The sequence below is a fragment of the Leucoraja erinacea genome, chromosome 29, assembly GCF_028641065.1.
Source record: "Leucoraja erinacea ecotype New England chromosome 29, Leri_hhj_1, whole genome shotgun sequence".
NCBI lineage: Eukaryota > Metazoa > Chordata > Chondrichthyes > Rajiformes > Rajidae > Leucoraja > Leucoraja erinaceus.
In genome coordinates, this window is record NC_073405.1 from 2,472,135 (window position 1) to 2,500,042 (window position 27,908).

At 49.4% G+C, this 27,908-nt stretch overlaps 1 protein-coding gene across 1 annotated transcript in view; it reads left to right on the plus strand.

Annotated features, from left to right (window-relative positions):
• The first annotated feature begins 1,448 nt into the window (after positions 1-1,448).
• Positions 1,449-27,908, plus strand: part of LOC129710920 (uncharacterized) — a 54,678-nt gene continuing 28,218 nt past the window's right edge. The window contains exons 1-7 of the mRNA XM_055658225.1: positions 1,449-1,582; positions 6,356-7,505; positions 10,038-10,234; positions 12,460-12,631; positions 17,004-17,054; positions 17,955-18,063; positions 24,706-24,896. Of these exons, the coding sequence (XP_055514200.1) occupies positions 6,417-7,505; positions 10,038-10,234; positions 12,460-12,631; positions 17,004-17,054; positions 17,955-18,063; positions 24,706-24,896 (1,809 nt within the window). The 5' untranslated portion in view covers positions 1,449-1,582; positions 6,356-6,416. The remainder of the gene's footprint in view (positions 1,583-6,355; positions 7,506-10,037; positions 10,235-12,459; positions 12,632-17,003; positions 17,055-17,954; positions 18,064-24,705; positions 24,897-27,908) is intronic.

Here is a 27,908-nt window from a genome sequence, read left to right on the forward strand (position 1 = left end):
GGCCCACCGAATCCGTGCCGACCAGCGAGCTCCACACACTAACACTTGGTGCCTTACACCGCCAGAGACCCGGGTTCAATTCTGACCACGGGTGCTGTCTGTACGGAGTTTGTACCTTCTCCCCGTGACCTGCGTGGGTTTTCTCCGGGTGCTCCGGTTTCCTCCCACACTCCAAAAACGTACAGAGTTGTCAGTTAATTGTCTTAGATAAAGTTGTAGATCTTGCAGTCAACGTTATTCCCTGTATCCCGGATCTGTACACTGTGGACGGCTCGATTGTAATCATGTCTTGTCTTTCCGCTGACTGGTTAGCACGCAGCAAAAGCGTTTCACTGTACCTCGGTACACGGGACAATAAACTGAACTAACTAACCAGTGTGTACCATAGTGCTAGTGTACGGGGAGATCGCTGGTCGGTGTGGACTTGGTGAACAGATAGACCAAGTGTGGACCCATGCTGTATCTCTAAAGTCTAAAGCCTTGGCATCATGTTCGGCACAGGCATTGCGGACTGAAGGATCTGTTCCAATCATGTACTCTATGTTCTATAAATGCAACAGTATGAGGTTAATAACTAATTCATAAGCTATAGGAGCAGAATTAGGCCATTCGGGCAGCCACGGTGGTGCAGCGGTAGAGTTGCTGCCTTAACAGCACCGGAGACCCGCGTTCCATCCTGACTACGGGTGCTGTCTGTACGGAGTTTGCATGTTCTCCCCGTGACCTGCGTGGATTTTCTCCGAGACGTTCACTCCAAAGACGTACAGGTTTGTAGGTTCATTGGCTTGGTAAATGTAAACATTGTCCCTGTCCCTGTCCCTGGTGTGTGTGTGTGGGGTGGTGTGAATGTGTGTGGGGATCGCTGGTCGGCACGGACCCAGTGGGCCGAAGGGCCTGTTTCTGCTCTGTCTCTCTTATCTAAACTAAAAAAAGTCTACTCCGCCATTCAATCACGGCTGATCTATCTCTCCCTCCTAACCCCATTCTCCTGCCTTCTCCCCATAACCCCAGACACCCACACTGATCAAGAATCTATCTATCTAACCATATAACAATTACAGCACGGAAACAGGCCATCTCGACCCTTCTAGTCCGTGCCGAACACGTATTCTCCCCTAGTCCCATATACCTGCGCTCAGACCATAACCTTCCATTCCCTTCCCGTCCATATAACTATCCAATTTATTTTTACACTCTGCCTTAAAATCTCTGCCTTAAATCTTCAAACTTCATGTTCCACTTGACCAGGAACCAGTCTCTCTCACCCCCTCTTTCTCGTGCCCAAATTCTCTCTCTACTCCCTCTCTCTCTCCCCTCTCCTCTCTCTCTCTGCTCTCTCCCCTCTCTCCTCTCTCACGGATCTCTCCTCTCTCTCTCTGCCTGGTTAATATCTAACCCATTACACTTGCGTCTGTACAACTGCGTCACGCACTAGTGACAGAGTCTGGCCCGGCAGCCGCTTTGCTGGACGAGCCCAGACCCGGTAGGACACAGTGTAATCCCGCGACCCGCCCAGTGTCCGGGACCACCGCGGGTTCGAGTCTACACCGGGCCCCAGTCTCCAGGGATTCGCGCCGGGCAGGTGGGTAACGAGACCAGCAGGCGGTTGCCCCCGTGTTGGAGGCAGCAGGAACTGTAGATGCTGGTTTACACCGAAGACAGCGCACAAAAACATCGGAGTTAACTCTTGGAGAAGGTTCCTAATCTCCAGAGATGCTGCCTGTCCCGCTGAGTTACTCCAGCATTTTGTGTCTGTCTGACCAGGGCAATCCTTGCCTCGCCTCTATCTCTCTCAGTAACGGTTCTCAGTCCGTGTGTGGACTCGGTTCCGCCCAGTTCAGTGGAGGATGTGACTTGGGCAGGCGATGGTGTTGGATTAGTAAACTACAGCGAGCTTCCAATTGAGGGCGACTCTCCCTGGATCCTAGAAGTTTATTAAAGCACGGAGCCCATCTCAACTTCAACCCACCAAGGTCAAGCTGACCCCACCCCTAGAATTAACCTCCACCGCAGTCAATGTTGCCTGCTCAAATATTCTTAAAAGTAGCGAAGAGACAAGGAACTGCAGATGCTGGTTTAGAACCAAAAAAAAGGACACAGACTGACAGAGTGCTGGAGTAACTCGGCAGATCAGGCAGCATCTCCGGACAACATGGCTAGGGAGACCTTTGATGTCGGGAACCATCTTCAGACTGGTTGTAGTTGAGGGTGGGGTGGTGGAGAAAGCAGGACAGAGGAGCGGCAGGTAATTGGTGGACACAGGTGAGGGGGGTGGGGAGGGGGGCTATCATGTCATGTGATAGGAGCAATTAGGCCATTCGGCCCATCATCTTTCTCCGCCATTCAATCGTGGCTAATCTATCTCTCCCCTCCTAACCCCATTCACCTGCCTTCTCCCCATAACCCCTGACACCCGCACTAACTAATCAACAGTCTGACTCTCTCTGCCTTAAATATATCCACTGACTTGGCCTCCACTGTGGCAATGAATGTCACGGATTCACCAGATGGTTGGAACAAGAAGCAGAGTTTAAAACAGGTGTGAGACAAGAGGAATGAAGAGCTGACAAATTGTGAAGCCAGAAGAAGGAATGTAGAGGAGAGGGGGGTGAAACAGGTGTGAGTCAGGTGGGGCACAGGGGCGGGGTGTAACGGGTATAGCTTGGACCCAATAGCAGCACTGAGTAGTAACACAGGAATGGGTACACCGTACTCACACAGAGGCTCAGGATTGAGCGAGGGTTCCAAAGAGGGGCAGGCAGGAGATGTAGTCGGGGTAGCGGAAGGTCCGGTAACCAGGAGATCCAACACACGATGCAAACAAACCAGCGAGGGACAGTCGAAAGGACGGAATGGTCAGGGGCAGGCAGGTTCGAATCCGTGTAGGCAGTCGGGAAATCGCTGGAGAGTCTTGCATGAATGCTGAGAACAATCTGGCACTGTGTGAATGGTGAGGAGAGTCTATATACCGGGTTAATTGGTGATCAGAGGCAACTGAGTGCAACAGGTGAGGAGAGTTGGGCTGATGAGAGGGGAGTGGCAGGCAGGTGAGGAGAAGAGAAGGAGGGACCGGTGGAAAAGTACTGGGAGGTGAAGTGGATGAGAATGAGGAGAGGGCAGACTGTGACACGGGGGAGCGATGCAAGAAAGGGGAGGAGGAGTGGGGGAGAAAGGTAAGTGGGAGGGAGGTTGTTAGAGGTTACCGAGAATTTGATGTTCATACTCACCCCAGCGGTATGAACATTGACTTCTCCAATTTCAGGTAGTCCCTGCTTTCTCCCTCCTTCCACTCCCCTTCCCAGCTCTCCCCCACAACCCACTGTCTCTGCCTCTTCCTTTCTTCTTCCCCCAACCCCACCATCAGTCTGAAGAAGGGTCTCGACCCGAAACGTCACCTATTCCTTCGCTCCATAGATGCTGCCTGTCTTGCTGAGTTACTCCAGCATTTTGTGTCTATCTTTGGAGTAAACCTGCATCTGCAGTTCTATCCTACAGAGCAGGTGGTGGTGAATCTGTGGAATTCTTTGCTGTGGGGGCCAAGTCAATGGATATTTTTAAGGTGGAGTTTGATAGTTTCCTGATTAGTACGGATGTCAGGGGTATTGGGGGAGAAAGATTGAGAGGGATAGATACATAAGCCATGATTGAATGGCGGAGATGGGCCGAATGGCCTAATGTGCTCCTATCACTAATGAACACGAGCGTATGGGCTGGGGCCGGATGGGCATTGGCCGAATCTTGTGAGTTCAGATCCAGGTCAACCTTCCTGGTTGAGTGAGCGTTGCATTGTGTGAGGTGGTGACTTCCAGGTGAAGCAACACAGGGCATTGTCTACACTCATGTTCAGGATGTGGGCATTGTTGGGAAATACTGGCACCTTGCCCGTAACTAAATCCCTGGAGACGGGGAGCTGGCTTTGCGATCCACTGTGTGCAGTGACCCTGAGACAGAGATCTGGACCACTGAACAAGGCATGAGTTCAATGTCCACCTTGGCTACTGGGGGACTTTAACCCAAGAGATTCAATAAATAGGGATTAAGACTAATGTTGGGGGGCGAAAGGGAAAGATAGATCAGTCATGATTGAATGGCGGAGTAGACTTGATGGGCCGAATGGCCTAATTCTGCTCCTAGAACTTATGAACCACAGTGTAATGAACTATGAACTAACCATCAGGTCTCCAGAATGCTGTCGAAACCCATCGGTTTAATGAATATCCTTGATCTGTACGGACTTTGTACGTTCTCCTTGTGACCACGTTCTAATCTAATTCTAAAAGAGTTTGAATGAGAATGGGGTTGAGAGGGACAAATAGATCAGCCATGATGGAGAATGGTGGAGTAGACTCGATGGGCTGAATGGCCTAATTCTGCTCCAATGACTCATGAACCACGGGACAGGCAGCATCTCTGGAGAGAGGGAATTTGTGACGATTCGGGTCAAGACCTTTTTCAGACTGACCCAAAACGTCACCCATTCCCTTCTCTCCAGAGCTGCTGCTGTCTCGTTGAGTTACTCCAGCATTTTGTGTCTATCTTCGGTTTAAACCAGCACCTGCAGTTCCTTCCTACATGTTATGTGTATGTGGTATGTGTTCATTTTCTTTGTGTGTGTGTGTGTGTGTGTATGAGTGTGTGTATGAGTGTGTGTATGAGTGTGAGTGTGTGTGTGTAGTTTGTGTATGTGTGTGTGTGTGGTTTGTGTGTGTACTATGTGTGTGTGTATGTGTAGTTTGTGAGTGTGTTAGTGTGTGTGCGCGCGTGTGTGTCTGTGTGTCAGTGTGTAGTGTGTGTGTAGTTTGTGAGTGTGTGTTAGTGTGTCACTGTGTGTGAGTGTGTGCGAGCGTGTGTAGTTTGTGTGTGCGTGAGCGTGTGTGTGTGCGCGTGTGTGTGTAGTGTTGTGTATGTGTGTGTGTGTGTAGTGTTGTGTGTGTCACTGTGTGTGTGTGTAGTTTGTGTGTGTAGTATGTGTGTGTTGTGTGTGTGTTTGTGTGCGTGTTTCTGTGTGTCGAGTGGGAACAACAAGTGAGAGGATTCCCAGGGAAACAAAGTGCAGCGAGTTGGTATATGCTGCTTGTCCTGTGTTGAGTATTGGCGCTGGTACTGCCAGCCTGCACTGCCCCTGGAGTGAGTGTTGAAGTCACATTGGGCATCGTGCCAATGCTTGGAATGTTAAATCTACCCCCAGCTTAGGAGTTGGGAAAGGCCTGAAGTTTGATTCACAAACCACAGCTATGCGGGGGAGGTCTCGAAACCCAACTAATCGGACCCAGCTCCTGAGAAGATGCACTTCTAGAAGAACCACTTTAACCAGCATGTATAAGAAGCAGTTTGGGAAACCGACCCGGTCACAGGGAGAATGTACAGACTCCTATAGACCCCCTCACCTGCTCTTGCCCACCAGTATATTTCTCAGTCAAGTATTCATTCTATTGCCTTTAGAACCTTAACATGGTGAACCAGTTATTAAACCTGCCTATACTATGTCAGATTAAGGGGTTGGACAGGCTAGATGCAGGAAGATTGCTCCCGATGTTGGGGAAGTCCAGGACAAGGGGTCACAGCTTAAGGATAAGAGGGAAATCCTTTAAAACTGAGATGAGAAGAACTTTTTTCACACAGAGAGTGGTGAATCTGTGGAATTCTCTAACTGCAGAGGGTAGTTGAGGCCAGTTCATTGGCTATATTTAAGAGGGAGTTAGATGTGGCCCCTTGTGGCTAAGGGGATCAGAGGGTATGGAGAGAAGGCAAGTACGGGATACTGAGTTGGATGATCAGCCATGATCATATTGAATGGTGGTGCAGGCTCGAAGGGCCAAATGGCCTACTCCTGCACCTAATTTCTATGTTTCTATGTTTCTATGTCTATGTTTCTAGATGCATGGTAGTGTCTTTGCCCTGTCCCTCCCCAGTAGTTCTTTAGAGATACAGCACGGAGCCTGAGTTTGTGCCAATCAGTGATCACACGTACACTAGTCCTATCCGACACGCTAGAGACACTGTAGAGAAACATGTAACGCCTTTGGCCCACCGAGTCCGCGCTCACCAGTAAACATGGCACACCAGTTCCATCGACACGCTAGGAACATTTTTTTTTACAAAAGCCAATTAACCTACAAACCTGCACGTCTTTGGAGTGTGGGAGGAAACCGGAGCACCCAGAGAAGGTACAAACTCCGTACAGACAGCACCCGTAGTCAGGATCGAACCAGGGTCTGTGGCGCTGTGAGGCAGCAACTCTACCGCTGCGCCACCGTGCCACCCTGTTAAAAATACATTCACTGCAATCGCCCCCCCTCCCCCATTTTCGTTTTGGTACTGAGTGGGATTTGAACTCACTTTCTCCTGGTTGCAGGTTCCTTGGCCAGTCCACCACCTCCCCACCAAACTGGAGCGATAAGTTGGGTAGTTAGAGGATGTCATCGGAGCAGAGAGTGGTGTCCTGTGGTTCTGATGTGAGCTGGCCCTCGGTGAATGGAGATGAGGTTGGACGTCCCGGTCTCCAGAGGCAGATGTTACCCACCCACCTCATGTCAAACGATGGTGCCAACACGAACATCACCACCACCACCACTGAGGAGGAAGACTCGTACATCTCAACGTCCTTGCCGCCACCTCTGCCTCTGTGCCCGCCCGTGGGCATGGTGCAAGGCAGCCTCCTACTGCCGGACATCAAACCAAAGAGGAAATTCATCCCCGACTCTTGGAAAAGCTTCTGGAGGTTCGGCGGAAGGCGGGACGAGTTTGCGCCCGACCTTGGCTCCTCGTGGGGGGCGGAGGAGATCTCGCCGCCGGTGTCGCCGTTCCTGACCCGCCGCGGGGACCGGTCAGCGGCGGACGATTGCGGGAGGTCCTGGCCGAGCGACTGCCCGGGGAAGGAGCCGGAGACGGCCCAGAGCTACACGGAGAGGATGCACGTCTACCAGCTGAAGCACGCCTACATGAAGTCGTGGCCGGGACTGCTCAGGCTACTGGGAGTCATGCAGCTCCTGTTCGGAGCCATGGTCTTTGCGTGCGTGTGTGCGTACATACAGAAAGACAACCAGTGGTACAATTTCCTCGGTGGGTCCTACCCAGCCTATGGCATCGGCAACAACTATTCCTACACGGGCCCCAAAACGCCGTTCGTCCTGGTCATGGCGGGCTTGGCCTGGATTGTCACCATCGGTCTGCTCATCCTTGGCCTGTCGATGTATTACAGAACCATCCTTCTAGACTCGGGCTGGTGGCCACTGACGGAATTCACCATGAACGCCTGCATCTTCTTCTTGTACATGGCGGCTGGTATAGTCTACGTCGATGGGTTTGGCCTGGGAGGCCTGTGTTACACCATGATGGCCAACAGCCCCCTGTATTACCAGCTGTGCCGGGTGGAGAGCGGGCAGATTGCAGCCTCTGCCTTCCTGTTCTTCAACATGCTCCTGTACCTCCTGAGTGCCGCCATGTGCCTGAAGGTGTGGCGTCACGAACTCAACCGGAGGGAGAGGGAAGCCTTTGAAAGCAAGGTAGGATCCCCTCCCCTCCCCCCCTCCCCTCCCCCCTCCCTCCCCCCATCCCCCCCCATCCCCCCTTCCCCCCCTCCACCGCTGGTGGCCAAGCCAAGTAACCACAAACACCGGGCATCTAATACTCAGCGCTGTCGTGCTCGGGCTCCAGAAGGCGCTGCTCAGGCCGCAGTTGGAATCATTGCGAGCAGCTTTGGGCCCCACCATATCTGAGGAAGGATGTCCTGGCTCTGGGCAGGGTCCACAGGAGGTTTACAAGAATGGTCCCAGGGATGATTGCGTTAACATATCATGAGCCTTTGTTGGCACTGGGCCTGAACTCGCTGGGGTTTAGAAGCATGAGGTAGGGAGGGGAGGGGGGGAGGGGTGGGACCTCATTGAAACTTACTGAATAGTGAAAGGCCTGGATAGAGTGGATGTGGAGAGGATGTTTCCACTAGTGGGAGAGTCTAGGACCAGAGGGTACTAGCACAGTTGAAGATTGGCTAATTGGTTTGAGGTAAGTATAAATTGTCCCTAGTGTGTGTAGGATAGTGTTAGTGTGCTGGGATCGCTGGTCGGTGCAGGCTCGATGGGCTGAAGGTCCTGTTTCTGCACTATATTTTTAAACTAAACTAAACTAATTCTCTAAGCCATTTAACCTACAAACCTGCGGGACTTTGGAGTGTGGGAGGAAACCGGAGCACCCGGAGAAAACCCACGCAGGTCACGGGGAGAGCGTACAAACTCCGTACAGGCAGCACCAATAGTCAGGATTGAACCGGGGCCTCTGGTGCTGTGAGGCAGCAACTGCGCCACCGTGCCACCAATTTGGTGGTAATGAAGGTGAAAGAGGCATTTGGCCACTTGCATTTACGGGCGGAGCACCAGGGTAAATGACTTGTATGTGAATTGTTGGCCAATAAACCTATTCATTCACATACACAGTACCCAACCTGAGGGTGGGATAACAGATAAACCTGGCAAAGGTGGACACAAAATGCGTACATATTCCGTACAGACAGCACCCGTGGTCAGGATCGAACCCGGGTCTATCGCTGTGCCGCACTCCACTCTTGAGGGTGTTGGTGGGCAGCGATGGGGAGGGGTTGGGGGCAAGGCCAGTGATCCACCTCCACGTTTTTAAGAAGGAACTGCAGATGCTGGAAAATCAAAGGTAGACAAAAATGCTGGGGAAACTCAGCGGGTGCAGCAGCATCTATGGAGCGAAGGAAATAGGCAACGTTTCGGGCCGAAACCCGGAAGGTGATGTTTCGGGTTGAGACCCTTGCGGGTGAGGCAGCGTCTACGGAGCGAAGGAAAAGGTGACGTCAACTTCGTAAACTGGACGGGGAGATCAGACAAGGGAGAAACATTAACACTGCCTAAAAATATCAATGACAGATTTTTACAATACTATCAAAAGACTGTAACGACAGTACAATCCGCAGGAATGGGAACATTTTTACATAGAAACATAGAAATTAGGTGCAGGAGTAGAGGCCATTCGGCCCTTCGAGCCTGCACCACCATTCAATATGATCATGGCTGATCATCCAACTCAGTATCCCGTACCTGCCTTCTTTCCATACCCCCTGATCCCCTTAGCCACAAGGGCCACATCTAACTCCCTCTTAAATACAGCCAATGAACTGTGGCCTCAACTACCCTCTGTGGCAGAGAGTTCCAGAGATTCACCACTCTCTGTGTGAAAAAAGTTCTTCTCATCTCGGTTTTAAAGGATTTCCCCCTTATCCTTAAGCTGTGACCCCTTGTCCTGGACTTCCCCAACATCGGGAACAATCTTCCTGCATCTAGCCTGTCCAACCCCTTAAGAATTTTGTAAGTAAATGTAATCTTACGGGTTTAGATCTGAAAGAGAGAGAGAATTACTAGGTGCTGAAATTACAGTGAAAGACATCGAAGACATCTTTAAAAAACGGAAAGGCCGCAGTCCTGATGGCCTATGTTCTGAATTTTATTTAAAAAACGTATGATCTGGTTTCTCCACGTTTATAGACACTGTACAAATACGCTTACACGCCACAGAAACTCCCAGGAACTTTAAATGAATCTACAATAACACTTATACCAAAAACTGATAAGGATCTTGAAGGCCCAGGTTCATATAGGGCACTAGCTCTCTTAAATACTGATCAGAAAATATTTTTGGGCCGAAAACCCGGAAGGTGATGTTTCGGGTCGAGACCTTTAAGGGTGAGGCAGCATCTATGGAGCAAAGGAATAGGTGACGTTTCGGGTCGAGACCATTAAGGGTGTGGCAGCATCTATGGAGCGAAGGAATAGGTGACGTTTCGGGTCGAGACCATTAAGGGTGAGGCAGCATCTATGGAGCGAAGGAATAGGTGACGTTTCGGGTTGAGACCCTTCCGGGTCTCGACCCGAAACGTCACCCATTCCTTCGCTCCATAGATGCTGCCTCACCCGCTGAGTTTCTCCAGTGTTTTTGTCTACCACGTTGATGTGAAAGGATCTCGTTCGCGGTTGAGGTCGGCGTTTACAGCTAACGTGTCGTTCCGTTGCCTCCTTTAGCGCGGGGCGGCCAAAGTGGTGGCGGTGAGACGGCCGTTCTTCTTCAAACGCATGTCGTTCCGGGCGAACGCACCGCGGCCGCCCGGCGAAGGGGCCGCCAAGAGCTTCCCGTCGAGGTGCAACGGTGCGGGCACGCTCAACAAGTCCATTCCCGCCGGATTCATCCCGAAGCCTCTCATCGTTCCCGATTACGTCACGTAAGGAAGATGGCCTTTCTTAACTTCCCTAAGTTGACGGAGCAGAATTAGGCCATTCGGCCCATCAAGTCTAGTCCGCCATCCAATCTCTCCCTCCCAACCCCATTCTCCTGCCTTCTCCCCATAACCCCTGACACCCGTATCATTCTATCTCTGCCTTAAAAAAATCCACTGACCTGGCCTCCACAGCCGTCTGTGGCCGTTAGTAAATGTAAAATAATTACAGAGTGAGTAAATGTGGGGGAAACGCTCCAGCCAGGAGCATGATTGGGGTCAGAAATAGAGTCATTGCTTCTGCTCAGCCTGTGCTGAGAATACCTGAATGTTAGATAGCTGGGAACAGGAAGGTCCATGGACAAAGGCACAATACTATCGTAACGTTTAAGAAACATTTATTCAGGGACATGGATAGGACAGGGTTAGAGGGATACGGGCCAAACACAGCCAGGTGTGACGAGTGTAGATGGGACATGTCGGCCAGTTTGGGCCGAAGGGCCTGTTTCCACGTTGTATCCAAGATTCAAGAGAGTTTATTCTCGTGTGTCACTGATAGGACAATGAAATTCTTGCTTTGCTTCAGCACAACAGAACATAGTAGGCATTGACTACAAAACAGATCAGTGTGTCCATATACCATTGATAATGGGCTATTATTGTTCAGAGTTTTGTCCGAGCCGGGTTTAATAGCCTGATGGCTGTGGGGAAGTAGCTATTCCTGAACCTGGTCGTTGCAGTCTTCAGGCTCCTGTACCTTCTACCTGAAGGTAGCAGGGAGATGAGTGTGTGGCCAGGATGGTGTGTGGGTCTTTGATGATACTGCCAGCCTTTTTGAGGCAGCAACTGCGATAGATCCCCTCGATGGAAGGAAGGTCAGAGCCGATGATGGACTGGGCAGTGTTTACTACTTTTTGTAGTCTTTTCCTCTCCAGGGCGCTCAAGTTGCCGAACCAAGCCACGATGCAACCGGTCAGTATGCTCTCTACTGTGCACCTGTAGAAGTTAGAGAGAGTCCTCCTTGTATCACTATGACTTGGGTGATGGCAAGATTAGGGAGTGATGCATTCTAGGGTACGTTCATATTAAGAGGAAGGACGTGTTAGATCTCTGGAAGGTCATCTCATGGAAGGTCATAAAATCCCCAGGCCTGATAGGATTTATCCCGAGATCTTGAGGGAGGCAAGATTGCTGGCATCTTGGCTATGATCTCTATCTTTTTGTAAGGTTTAAAAACACTGGAAAATAGGCAATGTTTGATGTTCTTGTGACGCTGATTTTAACTGATCAGTGGTTTCCAAAGACGTACAGGTTTGTAGGTTAATTAGCTCGGTAAATGTAAAAATTGTCCCCGGTGTGTGTGGGATAGTGTTAGTGTGCGGGGATCGCTGGTCGGCGCGGACCCGGTGGGCCGAAGGGCCTGTTTCCGCGCTGTATCTCTAAACTAAACTAAACACCAGTGAATATCTGGTATTAATATTACCCAATGTGACACGTCTATGAAGAGTTAACGACATTTTTCACAAAGTTCACATTTGTTCAGTAACTAATCAGGTGTGTAAACGCACACCCTCCAGCTGTTATCAGGGACAGTCCTTCACCAACTTCTACCGGCTGACTATCAGGCTTTACTGAACCATCCTAAAATCATTCCCTTCAACTACTGAAGAAGGGTCTCGACACGAAACTGCCAATTCCCTTTCTCCATCTACCTCATTGGAGTTACCCAGGATTATCTTTAATCGGACTTTATATGGACTTTATCTTGCACGGAAACAAGTTATTCGGCCCTACAACAGTGCTGAAGAAGGGTCTCGACATACGAAACCCTCCGTTCCCCAATTGCCTATCCTTTATTTTTCCATGATAGATGACCTGCCTCCACCACTTCCGCTGAGCTCATTCCACACCGCTACCACTCCAGCATTTTATTACCCCTAACCTTCTGTCCCTTTTACCAGTCATCTGCAGTTCTTCCTTAAACAGTTATTCCCTTCATCCTGTTTCTGTACAGTGGATGGCTTGATTGTAATCATGTATCTGTAGAGAGGAACTGTTTATACCAAAGACAGACATAAAATGCTGGAGTAATGCAGGTCAGGCAACAATGTAATCATGTATTGTCTTTCCTCTGACTGGTTAGCATGCAACAAAAGCTTTTCACTGTACGTGACAATAAACTAAACTCAACTAAAGTAATCGCAATCACGTGCAAACTTCATTCCTCACAGAAAGTACCCGAAGATTGAGACTGCAGAGGAGAGAGAACGGTACAAGGGAGTGTTCAATGACCAGTACGCGGAATATCGGGAGCTACACACTGAGATCTATGTGGCCAACAGGAAGTTTGGGGAGCTGAAGACTCTGATCGAGAGGCTGCCCCACTACGTCGAGACATCAGAGGTAGGTAAAAATGTGTGGGATAGAGTGCTGGTTTCCACTGAAGATAGACACAGAATGCTGGAGTAACTCAGCGGGACTGGCAGAGAGAGTCAGGGGAGAGGGAGTCACAGAGATATGGATGGGTAAGGTGTGAAAATGAGAGATCAAAGGGGAAGAAGGTCGTGTCAAGAGTCAATTTAATTGTCATTTGGACCCCTGGAGGTCCAAACGAAATGCCGTTTCTGCAGCCATACAATACACACAAATAGACCCCAGACACAACATAATTACATTTAACATAAACATCCATCACATAACTGTGATGGAGGCCAAAAAAACTTATCTCTCCACTGCACTCTCCTCCCCCCGATGTCAGAGTCAAAGTGTGAGCTGTAGAATGGATCATTGTTAGGGGAAGTTGACAATGAAGTATCCAAAGATAAACGAACTGTACAGCAGGCCGTCGCTGTTCATTCTGCTGTGATATACACCCGCAAAACAGCTGAGTGAACCCAGAACATCGACACAAAATGCTGGAGTAACTCAGCGGGACAGGCAGCATCTCTGGAGAGAAGGAATGGGCGACGTTTCAGGTCGAGACCCTTCTTCAGACTGAGAGTCAGGGGAGAGGGAGATACAGAGATAAGGAAGTGTAAGGTGTGAAAACAAGACAATGAGGACGGAGATCAAGGAAAATGTAGAATAGATCATTGTCAGCTGGGAGAAGGTGAGAACAAACAGGGAATATATAAACGAGGACAGTCGGACTAGTCGGAGAACTGGCGTCTCTGGAGAGAAGGAATAGGTGACCCTTGGTCAAATTCTCGACCCGAAACATCAATAGACAATAGGTGCAGGAGTAGGCCATTCGGCCCTTCGAGCCAGCACCACCATTCAATGTGATCATGGCTGATCATCCCCAATCAGTTCCCCGTTCCTGCCTTTTACCCATATCCCCTGACCCCGCTATCTTTAAGAGCCCTATCTAGCTCTCTCTCGAAAGCACCCAGAGAACTGGCCTCCACCGCCCTCTGAGGCACCTATTCCTTCTCCCCAGAGATGCTGCCTGACCCGCTGACTGCGCTGTGTTGACATATTCTGTTGTGCTGCAGCAAGTAAGAATTTAATTGTTCTATCTGGGACATGTGGCAATAAAACACTCTTGACTCTTGAGTAACTCCAGCTTTCTGTGTCTATCTTCAGTGGGTGACTGCGATGTCCCCAAGACCTTTAAGGAACGGGTGCCCAGACATTGCTGGCACCATCGGCAGGTCTGCCTTGTGTCCGTGTACGGAGGGTGTATATCACGGGTGTGCTAACACTGGCAACTCTTTGTGCCTATTCCAACTCGCAGTGAGTTGGAGAGATTTCTAAACGAGTCGAACATTCCTCAGACTATCAGTTCCTTATCAGTAACTCGGTATCGAGAAAACAAAAGCCAAGGGGTTGTCAAATATTTGCTGCCAACAGTTGGAGCTGGCTACTCCCCCTTCTCACCTCTCCCGTCAGGCAAAACCAGGGCCAATTAAAGGGCCCGGCAGCCTTTCCAGGAGATGGTGGCATGTCAAGTCAAGTCAAGTCAAGTCAAGTTTATTTGTCACATACACATACGAGATGTGCAGTGAAATGAAAGTGGCAATGCTCGCGGACTTTTGTGCAAAAGACAAACAACAAAACAACCAAACAAATTATAAACACAATCATAACACACATATTCTTTTACATAATAAATAATGGAAGGAAAAACATTCAGTAGAGTTAGTCCCTAGTGAGATAGGCGTTTACAGTCCGAATTGCCTCTGGGAAGAAACTCCTTCTCAACCTCTCCGTTCTCACCGCATGGCAACGGAGGCGTTTGCCTGACCGTAGCAGCTGGAACAGTCCGTTGCAGGGGCGGAAGGGGTCTAGGGTTTTGGTCCAAACTGCAGAGTGTTATTGGCCATCTTGCCCTTGCAGCTCTGTAGTAAGGAACTGCAGATGCTGGTTTAAATTGAAAGGGCGGTGAATGAATGGAACGAGTCAGTGGAGGAAGATGAGGCAGGGACTATCGCAATGTTTGAGTTCACGGAGCGGATAGACACAAAATGCTGGAGTAACTCAACGGGAATGGCAGGATCTCTGTAGAGAAGGAATGGGTGACGTTGTTGAGTCTCATTGTCTGTTACTTGGTTTCACCTAGTCCACAGCTAACAATGGCCTGTTTCCTTGATCATCGTTACTTTATTGCATATCTTTCATTCATTTGTCCTCTATCTCACCACATCAACGTCTATAATCTCTTGTTTCCCTCTCCCGTGACTCTCCATCTGAAGAGCGGTCTCGACTTGAATCGTCACTCATTCCTTTTATCCAGAGATGCCGCCTGTCCCGCTGAGTCATTCACTCCAGTATTTTGTGTCTGGCTTTGATGTCCTGTGGCATTGTCTTTGATTTGTCCTTTTGCACAACGTTCATTGATTTGTTCTCTGCACCTCCTCTTATCTCTCGTTTCCCTCTGGCTGACTCTCAGTCTGAAGAAGGGTCTCGACCCGAAACGTCACCCATTCCTTCTCTCCAGAGATGCTGCCTGACCCGCTGAGTTACTCCAGCATTTTGTGTCTATCTTCGGATTAAACCAGCATCTGAATTTCCTTCCTACACCATCAAGCACTTGCCTTATCACATAGCATGTAGAACAGTAAACGCAGGAACAGGCCCTTCGGCCCACAATGCCTGTGCTATACATGATGCCATGACCAACTCTTCCCTGCCTGCACATGTCCCTTTCCCCTCCAATCAATGCTAACCCATGTACCTATCCAAAAGTGTAGGAAAGAACTGCAGATGCCGGTTTAAATCAAAGATAGACACAAAATGCTGGAGTAACTCAGCTGGGACAGGCAGCATCTCTGGAGAGAAGGAATGGGTTTTATTTTCTCCTTCTCTCCAGAGATGCTGCCAATATCGCTGAGTGACTCCAGCATTTTGTGTTGACCTATTCACGTCTCCTGAATGGCACCACCATATGTGCCTCAACCACTAGCCCCAGTAGCGGTGGTTCCTACATTTTACCCTCTGTGTGTAAATAAAACCTGGCCACGCACATCTCATTTCAACTTTGCCCCTCTCACCGTAATAACATCAATCCCTTCCAGGAAGGTTAACAGGGTTGCAGAGTAACTCCCCCTCCCATTCCGAATCCAACCTTTCTGTCCTGGGCCTCCTCCATGGCCCACAGCAAATTGGAGGAGCAGCACCTCGTATTCCGCTTGGGCAGTCTGCACCCTAGTGGCATAAACATTGAATTCTCCAATTTCCGGCAACCCTTGCTGTCTCCTCCCCTTCTCAGCTCTCCCTCAGCCCTCTTCCTTTTTCCTTTCTTCTCCCTGTCCCCCCAACCCCCCATCAGTCTGAAGAAGGGTTTCGGCCCGAAACTTTGCCTATTTCCTTCGCTCCATAGATGCTGCTGCACCCGCTAAGTTTCTCCAGCACTTTTGTCTACCTTCGCTGAGTAACTCAGCGGGTCAGGCGGCACCTCTGGAGAAAAGGTTATAGGTGACGTTTCCAGTCGAGATCCTTCTCGGGAAGAACAAAGGAGGACCTGGCTCGGGGGTAATTTGTAAGTTTGTCAGTGCCCTTTATATAGTGATTATTTGCATACCTTGGGTATGTGAGTAAAGAATTTCAACGTGACTTGTCACATGTGTCAACAGAGTCTTCAATTCAATTCAATTCTTCAGCCTGAGAGTCAGGGAGAGGGAAACTGGAGATATGAAAAGGTGGAAAGAATAAATGAATGAAAGTTTTGCAAAAGGTAAAATCCAAGCCAGAGCAGGTGGACGTCAAAGCCTGACATTTGTTACACCTGTGACTAGTGGTGTGTGACTCGGGGTTCGGTGCTGGGCCCATTGCTGTTCGTCACCTATATCAATGATTTGGGGGTGGGAGATTGCAACCTTCACGTGGTACGCCCTGCTTCGACGAATGCAATCGACTCGACGTGCACAAACGGAAGATCAAATAGAACAAGTTGTCCAACAACTTTAGGCTGTGCACGCCACATGCAAGGAGAAGAAGATCAATGATTTGGGTGGAGTCCACACGTGCATGTCGATAGCGGCCCTCTATCCACCACCACGCACAAGAAGCAACAAGACAGACTCCATTGTGTGCAGATGCCAAGACGTGTGTTCAGCTCTGGCTGGACAACTTCTAATCTTGTGTGTGGACTCGACAAGAAGATGAATGATTTGGATGAGAATGTACAAGGCGTTGAAGGCAGGAGAATTGGGTTAGGAGGGAGAGATAGATCAGCCATGATAGAATGGCGGAGTAGACTTGATGGGCCGAATGGCCTGATTCTGCTGGTACCACTTATGACCTTATTCTCACTTGTCCTTCTCTCTTTCCCCAGGAGCACAGACGTATAATGAAGATCCTCGAAGATTACAAGGAGAAAAAGAATGTGAGTGTAGATTTTGCTTAAAGCAGACAGACTTACTGAAAGCTACACGCCACACCCAGCTCACACAGTCCAGGCCCCTCCCTCACTATCCAGGCCCCTCCCTTACTGTCCCGGCCCCTCCCTCACTGTCCAGGCCCCTCCCACACTGTCCAGACCCCACCCCACCGTCCCAGCCCCTCCCCCACAGTCCCGGCCCCTCCCTCACCGTCTTACTGTCCCGGCCCCCCCTTACTGTCCAGCCCCCCCCACCATCCCAGCCCCGCCCCCCACTGTCCCGGCCCCTCCCCTCACCGTCCCGGCCCCTCCCTCACCGTCCCGGCCCCTCCCTCACTGTCTCAACCCTCCGCCATCACCCTGGCCCCTCCCTCACTGTCCAGGCCCCCCTCCCTCACTGTCCCGGCCCCTCCCTCACTGTCCCGGCCCCTCCCTCACTGTCCCGGCCCCTCCCTCACCTGTCCCCAACCCTCCGCCATCACCCTGGCCCCTCCCTCACTGTCCAGGCCCCTCCCTCACTGTCCCCCCGGCCCCTCCCTCACTGTCCCCGGCCCCTCCCTCACTGTCCCGGCCCCTCCCTCACTGTCCCGGCCCCTCCCCCACTGTCCCGGCTCCTCCTCCACTGTCCTGACCCCTCCCCCCTGGAGATAAGGAAGTGTTAGGTGTGAAAACGAGGCGAGGGGAATGTGGAATAGATCGTTGTTAGCAAGCAGAAGGTTACAACAAAGTAAACAGATAAAATGTAAACAAGGACAGTCAGATTAGGAAAGGGGGAGAGATGGAGGGAGTGGGAAAGAAAGGGTTACTTGAAGTTAGAGAGATCAATATTCATACGCTGGGGTGTAAGATGCTGTTCCTCCAATTTGTGTTGGGCATCTTCTAACTGCAGCTCTTTTAATCCAACAGGACCCAACCTTTGTGGAGAAGAAGCAACGATGCACTTACCTGAAGAACAAACTCTCGTACATCAAGCTGCGAATCCAGGAGTATGATCTAGACTGTGACTCCTCCAGCAGTTACTGACAAAATCTCACATCATTCATCATTAATATTTTCATATTTTCCTTCAGTGCAGATAGGATTCATTTGGGCCGTGGAGTATGTGTGTGTGTGTCATCAAAATCATTCCTCCATTTACTTCATAGCCACTTTAGGCTTCAGGGTGACAGCGTGGAAACAGGCCCTTCGGCCCACCAAGACCGTGCCGACCAGCGATCCCCACACACCAGTTCTATACCACACGCAAGGGACAATTTACATGGGGCCAATGAACCTGCAAACCTGCACGCCTTTGGTACATTAGATACTCAGTGCGGAAACAGGCCCTTTGGCCCAATGAGTCTACGCCGACCAGTGATACACTGCCCTACACACTCGGAAAAATGTACAATTTTTGCCAATTAATGCTGCACGTCTTTGAGATGTGGGGGGGGGGAAACGGAGCACCTGGAGAAAGCCCACAAGGTCACGGGGAGAACGTGCAAACTCCGTACAGACAGCGCCCTTAGTCAGGATGGAACCAGGGTCTCCAGCGCTGTGAGGCTGCAACTACCACTGCGCCACCGTGCCAGCCCTGTCAACTACACTCTCTCACAAGCTCATCAACACCAGCCTGGTGTTCTGACCATTCACCTTCACTCCCATAGCTGATCAATCTACCAACTTGAGCCCCAGTGGCAAGGAGGAGGGGGGGGGGGGATCGTCGAGGTAACCCACACACACACTGACAAGGGCCCAAACATATTAACATAGAAAATACGTGCACGAGTTGGCCATTCGGCCCTTCCAACCAGCACCGCACACTTGGGACAATTTACATTCACACCAAGCCAATTAGCCAACACACCCGTACACCTTCGGAGTGTTGGAGGAAACCGAAGATCTCGGAGAAAGCCCAGGCAGGTCACAGGGAGAACGTGCAAACTCCGTACAGACAGCGCCCGTAGTTGGGATCGAACCCGGGTCTCTGGCGCCGTGAGGCAGCAACTCTACCGCTGCGCCACCGTGCAGCCCGAATGTTTGTGAAAGATGCTCTCACAGTGTACGGCCTTGGACTTTAGAGATACAGCGCGGAAACAGGCCCTTCTTCCCAGCGAGCTCGTGCCGACCAGCGACAACCCCGTACACTAGCACTATCCTACACACACACACACACACACACTAGGAACAATTTACAATTAACCTACGAACCTGCACGTCTTTGGAGTGTGGGAGGAAACCGGAGCACCTGGAGAAAACCCACGCAGGTCACAGGGGGAACGTGCAAACTCCGTACAGACAGCACCAGTGGTCAAGATCGAAACTTTGTGAAACGCTCTCTAGACGTATAACGTTCTCAGTTTTATATGTTTGATGATAAAATAATTATTAAAATCTGGAAAATAAAATTTATTTCACCAGCAAACAGTTTAGAGGGCGTGTGTCCATATCTAACCTTAATACTTTTTCAGGACTCCATATATATTGGATTTTGGGCCACATTTTGTGATCCAAATCTGAAATTGGTATTAGAGTGTGTGGCAAATTTAACAGGTGCTTGAATGTACCCCTATTCTTTTTGGGAGGACTTGTCCAGTGGGCGACACGGTGGCGCAGAGGTAGAGTCGCTGCCTCACAACGCCAGAGACCCGGGTTCAATCCTGACCACGGGTGCTGTATATCTGGACTTTGTACGTTCTCCATGTGACCTGCGTGGGTTTTCTCCGGGCGCTCCGGTTTCCTCCCACATTCCAAAGGCATGCAGGTTTGTTGGTTAATGGGGTGTTGTAAATGATCTCTAGTGTGTAGGGTAGTGCTAAATGTACGGGGTGACCGCTGGTCAGCGTGGACTCGGAGGGCCGAAGGGCCTGTTTTCACGCTGTATCTCCGAACAAAACTCTTCGTTGTGAACTGTGCGAGTCTGATGATGTCAAAGTTGCCGTGAAGGGAACTCGTCGGAGAAGATGGAAATCTGCAATATTCCCGCAGACTTCGACAGACATAAGACAGAATGGACGTTCCCTGTCTGAGGATGGGAGGGAGGAGAGGATACTGCTCAAACTGTGGAACATCCTGGACAATACATCTTGCCCCCTCCATGACACACACCGGTCAACCCGAGGAGCACCTTCAGCAACGGACTGGTTCCACCAAGATGCAGCACAGAACGACACAGGAGATCCTTCTTCCCTGTGGCTACCAAACTGTACAACTCCTCCCCATTCCTCTGTGGAACAGACTGACTCCCCTCCCCCCCCCTCCCCCCCCCCCCCCCCCCCCCCCCCCCCCCCACCCCAATCCTGGATCCATCACTTTAATTTCACGTATCTTGTGTTTTCTGACTCGGCAGACCAATTTCCCTCCTGGGATAAAATAAAGTTGTATCGTATCGTAAGTATCCAGCATGAGGGACCATCCTCTCCGCACTAGGGGTAGTCTGTTTGTGACTGAGATGGGGAGAGCTTTCTTCCCTCAGAGGGTAGATGTCCTTTGCCATGCTCCAAGCCAGAGTTCTGTGGAGACTACAGAAGACGTTTCATCCAGAGATGTTTCCTGACCCGCTGAGATACTGCCAAGTGCCTAGAATACTCAACCTCCCTTCCATTGACTCCATCCACACCTCACGCTGCCTCGGCAAGGCCAGCAGCATCATCAAGGACCAGTCTCACCCCCCGGTCACTCCCTCTTCTCCCCTCTCCCATCGGGCAAGAGGTACAAGAGGTTATCCATTTTGGTGGCAAAAACGGGAAAGCAGACTATTATCTAAATGGTGGCCGATTGGGAAAGGGGGAGATGCAGCGAGACCTGGGTGTCATGGTACACCAGTCATTGAAGGTAGGCATGCAGGTGCAGCAGGCAGTAAAGAAAGCGAATGGTATGTTGGCTTTCATAGCAAGAGGATTTGAGTATAGGAGCAGGGAGGTTCTACTGCAGTTGTACAGGGTCTTGGTGAGACCACACCTGGAGTATTGCGTGCAGTTTTGGTCTCCAAATCCGAGGAAGGACATTATTGCCATAGGGGGAGTGCAGAGACGGTTCACCAGACTGATTCCTGGGATGTCAGGACTCTCTTATGAAGAAAGACTAGATAGACTTGGTTTATACTCTCTAGAATTTAGGAGATTGAGAGGGGATCTTATAGAAACTTACAAAATTCTTAAGGGGTTGGACAGGCTAGATGCAGGAAGATTGTTCCCGATGTTGGGGAAGTCCAGGACAAGGGGTCACAGCTTAAGGATAAGGGGGAAATCCTTTAAAACCGAGATGAGGAGAACTTTTTTCACACAGAGAGTGGTGAATCTCTGGAACTCTGCCACAGAGGGTAGTTGAGGCCACAGTTCATTGGCTATATTTAAGAGGGAGTTAGATGTGGCCCTTGTGGCCAAGGGGATCAGAGGGTATGGAGAGAAGGCAGGTACGGGATACTGAGTTGGATGATCAGCCATGATCATATTGAATGGCGGTGCAGGCTCGAAGGGCCAAATGGCCTCTACTCCTGCACCTATTGTCTATGTTTCTATGTTTCTCAGAGGGTAGATGTCCTTTGTCATGCTCCAAGCCAGAGTTCTGTGGAGACTGCAGAAGAACACAAACACATCCAGAGATGTTTCCTGACCCGCTGAGATACTGTCAAGTGCCTAGACTACTCAACCTCCCTTCCATTGACTCCATCCACACCTCACGCTGCCTCGGCAAGGCCAGCAGCATCATCAAGGACCAGTCTCACCCCCCCGGTCACTCCCTCTTCTCCCCTCTCCCACCGGGCAAGAGGTACAGAAGTGTGAAAACGAACGCACACACACCTCCAGATTCAGGGGCAGTTTCTTCCCGGCTGTTATCAGGCAACTGAACCATCCTACCACCAACTAGAGAGCGGTCCTGACCTCCCATCTACCTCATTGGAGACCCACGGACTATCTTTAATTGCTGGACTTTACCTTGCACTAAACGTTATTCCCTTTATCCTGTATCTGTACACTGTGGACGGCTCGATTGTAATCATGTATTGTCTTTCCACTGACTGGTTGGCAAGCAACAAAAATGCTTTTCACTCGGTATACGTGACAATAAACTAAACTAAACTAAACAAGAGTCATAGAGTTTGTTTGAAACAGAGATTTAAAGGATTCAAGGTTAAAGTGCAGGGAATGCAGCTGAGTTGCAGATCAGCTGTGATCTTGATGAATAGTGGACCAGCCTCGATGAGCCAAATATTTAGCTCAAGAAGGAACTGCAGATGCTGGAACAATCGAAGGTGGACAAAAAATGCTGGAGAAACTCAGCGGGTGAGGCAGCATCTATGGAGCGAAGGAATAGGCGACGTTTCGGGTCGAGACCCGGAAGGGTCTCGACCCGAAACGTCACCTATTCCTTCGCTCCATAGATGCTGCCTCACCCTTAAGGGTCTCGACCCGAAACGTCACCTATTCCTTCGCTCCATAGATGCTGCCTCACCCTTAAGGGTCTCGACCCGAAACATCACCTATTCCTTCGCTCCATAGATGCTGCCTCACCCGCTGAGTTTCTCCAGCATTTTTAGTCTACCTTCAAATACTCCGCTTATAGTTTAGTTTAGAGACACGGTGCAGAAACAAGCCCTTCGGCCCATCAAGTCCGTGCCGTCTAGTGATCCCCACACACTAACACTATCCCACACACACTGGGGACAATTTACAATTTTACCAAAGCCATTTAACCTACAAACCTGTATATCTTTGGAGTGTGGGAGGAAACCGGAGCGCCCGGAGAAAACCCACGCGGGTCACAGATAGAATGTACAAACTGCAAGATCGAAGTCAGGATCGAACCCGGGTCTCTGGTGCTGTGAGGCAGCGACTCTACCACTGCGCCACCGTGCCTCCCACTGTAACAGTCCTCTGGTTAAGGATAGGGGTACATTCAAGTACCTGTTAACTTTGGCAACAAACTCTAATGCCAACTCAGATTTGGATCACTCAGCCGTCTCCTGTTTTATTCCCCATGTTCTTTCTACATTCAGAGTTCCCAACGGTCCCAGTAGGAATTCTGAACTTGTATTAGTTCAAAAGCAACATCGTAACACTGCCACTCCCTGCTACTGTGTATAATCTACATATGTTCTCAGTGTAAGTGAATGTGACCTTATCCACTTGCTTAAGGTCAACTACAAGCCTGTTCAGGGCCCTGCGTAGGAGGAGCGTTTGAGAGTTTTTATAGTAAATGTGAAGTATTGGTCGGGTTGCCAATGTTCTCACTCCCAGATAAGGGGCAAGAGGTCAAAATAAGGGACAAATCCCCCACGGCAATTTGTTGACCGACTTGGCCGTGGCTGGGTGAACGATGAGTTGGCCCCGGGTGCTGGACTACACACAAAGCCCAGCCGGCGGGCGGGCCAGCTGAGGAGTTTTGGCCCGGGCCACACATTGTCCGGCACCCCGCCCAACTCGTGAACCGATGATCGGCCGTGAGAAGGAGGGGTGGTGGTGGTGGTGTCGGCGGTCAGCGAAGGTCCGAAGGTCGGACAGCTGGCCGGGCTGCCGACCGACCGACGGGGCCACTGGCGAGGCGCTGCTGCTGCACTCCATGGGCTGCACTACGTCGGGACGGGTGAGGCGGGGCCGGACGCGGTGCTCCGACCCGACAGGCCCCTCGACCCGAGTAGCAGCGGTCAAATACGGGACAAGGGCGGTCCCGTACAAATTTAGCCCAATATACGGGATATCCCGGCTAATACTGGACAGTTGGCAACCCTAAGTATCGGTCAAACAGCTGAAGACTGGGTCAGGGTTCGATGGCCACAGAAAAGGTAAACAGAGTGGATGTTGGGAAAGATAGACACAAAAAGCTGGAGTAACTCAGTGGGACAGGCAGCATCTCAGGAGAGAAGGAATGGGTGACGTTTTGGGTCGAGACCCTTCTTCAGACTGGATGTTTCAACCAGTGGGAGAGTAGTCTACAACCAGAGGCCGCAGCCTCAGAATTAAAGGACGTACCTTTAGAAAGATGAGGAGGAATTTCTTAAGCCAGAGGGCGGTGAATCTGCGGAATTCTTTGCCACAGAGGCTGTGGAGGCCAAGAGAGTGGATATTTTTAAGGCAGAGATAGATGGCACCCACATCTCTGGAGAGAAGGAATGGGTGACGTTTTGGGTCGAGACCCTTCTTCAGACTGATGTCTAATCACTCTGTGTTGTACAGAGATGCTGCCTGACCCACTCACTTGCTTTGTTCCTTCAATTATTAACCAAGAGCCTGGTTTATAAATAAATAAATCAACACTGACTGCCATTGTTTACCAGTGTGACCTGGGTTTCAGTTAAGAGGTGAGTTTTACATTAGTTTCGGCAGGTTTTGCAATATTCCGTTTGAAACAGTTATCCGATGGTTGATTGAGCAGTTGCATTCACTTGTTGAATAATTTCCATGCGATTTCACAGCCTGCATCAAACAGGAGGCAGAGTCGGAATTAATGAAGCTGAACTTTCGCCTTTTCTTTGAGTGCACTCTTGTTTATCTCGGATGAATGATTAAACCTTCTCGCTGCCATTTTCTCTCTTGTTCCAGGGCTGAAACTGCCGGACTAGCCAAGGTTGGAGAGAGCGAGAGCGAGAGAGAAAGAGAGGGGGAGGGAGAGAGAACGAGAGAGAACGACAGAACCAAATGGCCGGATTGTTTAACACACAAGGAGTCTGGCAAGCCCTGAATAATTCTGAATGTTATTGGTGAACTCAGAGAGAGAGACAGAGAGAGAGACAGAGAGAGAAGGGGACGGAGACGGAGAGGAAACAACAAAAATATAGAGAGTTCCCCACCCCACACCCCACACCCTCGAACTCGAGCTTGCCCACTCCCAACACTACAGAGGTGGACGCACTCATTGCGAGTTACAAAGGTAAGGAACTCTTTTCAGACCCTGTGTCATTTTTACACACTCTCCGTGTCAATTTCGGGGCCATTTAACCCCACGGACGGTTTCAGATATTTACAAAAAATATATTTGCATCAACTCGTTTGAAAGTTATGAAGTTCACCTCTGGGGGATATAAGCGGAGTAAACGGCGCTAAGCTGTATGTGTGTGTGTGTGTGGGGGGATCTAGACCAACAAACGTCTACTCTACGGCTTGGGAATAATTCGCCGTGTGGAGCGACTGTAAAATAATTCCTTGGTAAATTATTAAATGTGACTACATCTAATCACCCCGGATAAAACACGTTAATTCGCACAGTGGTTCTAAATGCATATTGTAAACTGTGGGGGTGTAAATCACCTGGAAATAGCCAGGGAATTACTTTTCAGAAGCTGTTTCTTTTTCAGATTCGAAACATGCGATTTGTTACTTTAATACTAAACACACACATAAAAACATACACACGTAAACACACACACACACACACGCAAACACACACATATATGTACATGCACACACACATATATATGTACATATACGTATACACACACACACACACATATATATATACACACATATGTACACATATATACACACACGCATACATGTGCACACACGCACATATACACATACACACACAAATATGTACACACCCACATATATACACACACATATGTACACACAAATATGTACGCACACTCACACACACATATATATATGTACACACACACACACACACACACACACACACACACACACATATATATATACACACACACATGTGTGTGTATATATATATATATACACACACATATACATGTATATATACACACACACACACACACATATATATATATACACACACATATGTACACACACACACATACACATATATACACACACATATATACAGACACACATATATACACACACACACATATATATATATACATACACACACACATGTGTACATGTGTTGTGTACAGACACACACAATCACACACAATTATATTTACATACACATACACATACATTGTAATGGGAGTTGCGGGGATATTGTTGATCATTTGGGGGTATGTGCTGATCAGTACAGGGATTTACAACTAGACGTGCTCCTGTTACATGTGTGTGTTGTGTGACCCAGTTCTATTTGATGCATTCGATTGGAATGAGTTCAGGGACGGGTTGGAGTTGGCAACTTAACCCAGAAGTCGGGTGAAACTTTAATCGAGGGCCCAACGACCAAACAAAAACTCCTTACAAGTTGTGTGGAACCCAACAACCTTAATTCCATAGATGAACACAGAAAGCTGGAGTAACTCAGCGGGTCAGGCAGCATCTCTGGAGGAAAGGAAAAGGTGACATTTCTGGTCGGGACACTTCTTCCGACTGAAAGATATGCAAGGGTCTATCTGTCCGTGCATCTTTGTCTTCCAGAGAAACATAGAAAATAGGTGCAGGAGTCGGCCATTCGGCCCCTCGAGCCAGCACCGCCATTCAATATGATCAATACTGATCATCCACAATCAGTACCCCGTTCCTGCTTTCTCCCCATATCAGATTCAGATTCTGTCATTGTCAGTTACAGTACAGAGACAACGAAATGCATATCCCATGATTCTGTTAGCCCTAAAAGTTAAATCTAACTTCCTCTTGAAAACATACAGTGAATTGGCCTCCGCTGCCTTCTGTGGCAGAGAATTCCACAGATTCACAACTCTCTGGGTGAAAAAGGTTTTCCTCATCTCAGTCCTAAATGGCCGACCCCTTATTCTTAAACTGTGTTTGGTTTTCCTGGATCTGGACTCCCCCCAACATCAGAAACATGTTTCCTGCCTCTAGCATGCCGATCCCTTAATAATTGTATATGTTCCTTTAAGATCTCCTCTCATCCTTCTAAATTCCAGTCAATACAAGTTCAGTCGATGCATTCTTTTCATTCTTTCAGTCTGAAGGAGGGTTCTGATCCAAAACGTCACCTATTCCTTTTCTCCAAAGATGTTGCCTGACCCCACCTCAATGCGTTTTGCGTGCATCTTCAGAATAGAAACCAGCATCTGCACTTCCTTCCTACATTTCAATCACCAATGAAACAAACTCCTTCCCCGCAAATATATTAACCACAGACAAGTCACTTTTATTTCTATAGCACATTTAAAAAACATCTCTCGTTGACCAAAGTGCTTTACATTGGTGGAGGTACTAACTTTCTGCAACAGTGCTTCATAGATTAATTACATACATAAATACATACATGTAGCCCTCGCTCAGAGGACGTCAAGAAAGGCTTGGGAGTAGAGATGAGTTTTAAGTCTCGACTTAAAGGAGTCGATGGAGGGGGCAGTTCTGATGGGAAGAGGGATATGCTGTTCCACAGTCTAGGAGCTGCAACCGCAAAGGTGCGGTCGCCCCTGAGCTTATGCCTAGACCGCGGGATGTTCAGCAGCCCCAAGTCGGCTGATTTTGGGGTTACAGTCAGTAGCTCCTGGTGTTGGAAGCACCAATCAATGACTGTATCCCCAGCTTGCACCAGTATTTACTACATGGAGTGTGTCATTGTACAAGATGACCATTGTATTAGTTATATATTTATATATAACTAATCTCACCTCAAATTGAACGCCTGAAATGTTCATTCAAGTTTGGTTTGCTGTAAGAATTTAAGTTGCAGATCGGCACAAAAAGCTGGAGTAACTCAGCGGGCCAGACAGCAGCATCTCTGGAGAAAAGGAATAGCTGGCGCTACCGGCCGAGACCTGCAGAAGGATCGCCTATTCCTTCTCTCCAGAGATGCTGCCTGACCCGCTGAGTTACTCCAGCATTTTGTGTCTTATCTCCAGTTTAAATCAGCACCTGCTGTTCCTTCCTGCACAGAATTGAAGTTGTGTTGTCTTGAAGTCGACCACTGATTGTGGACCCTCAGCCGAGGCAGTTATACAGTGCGGAAACAGGCCCTTCAGCCCATCTTGCCCACACCGACCAACATGCCCCATCT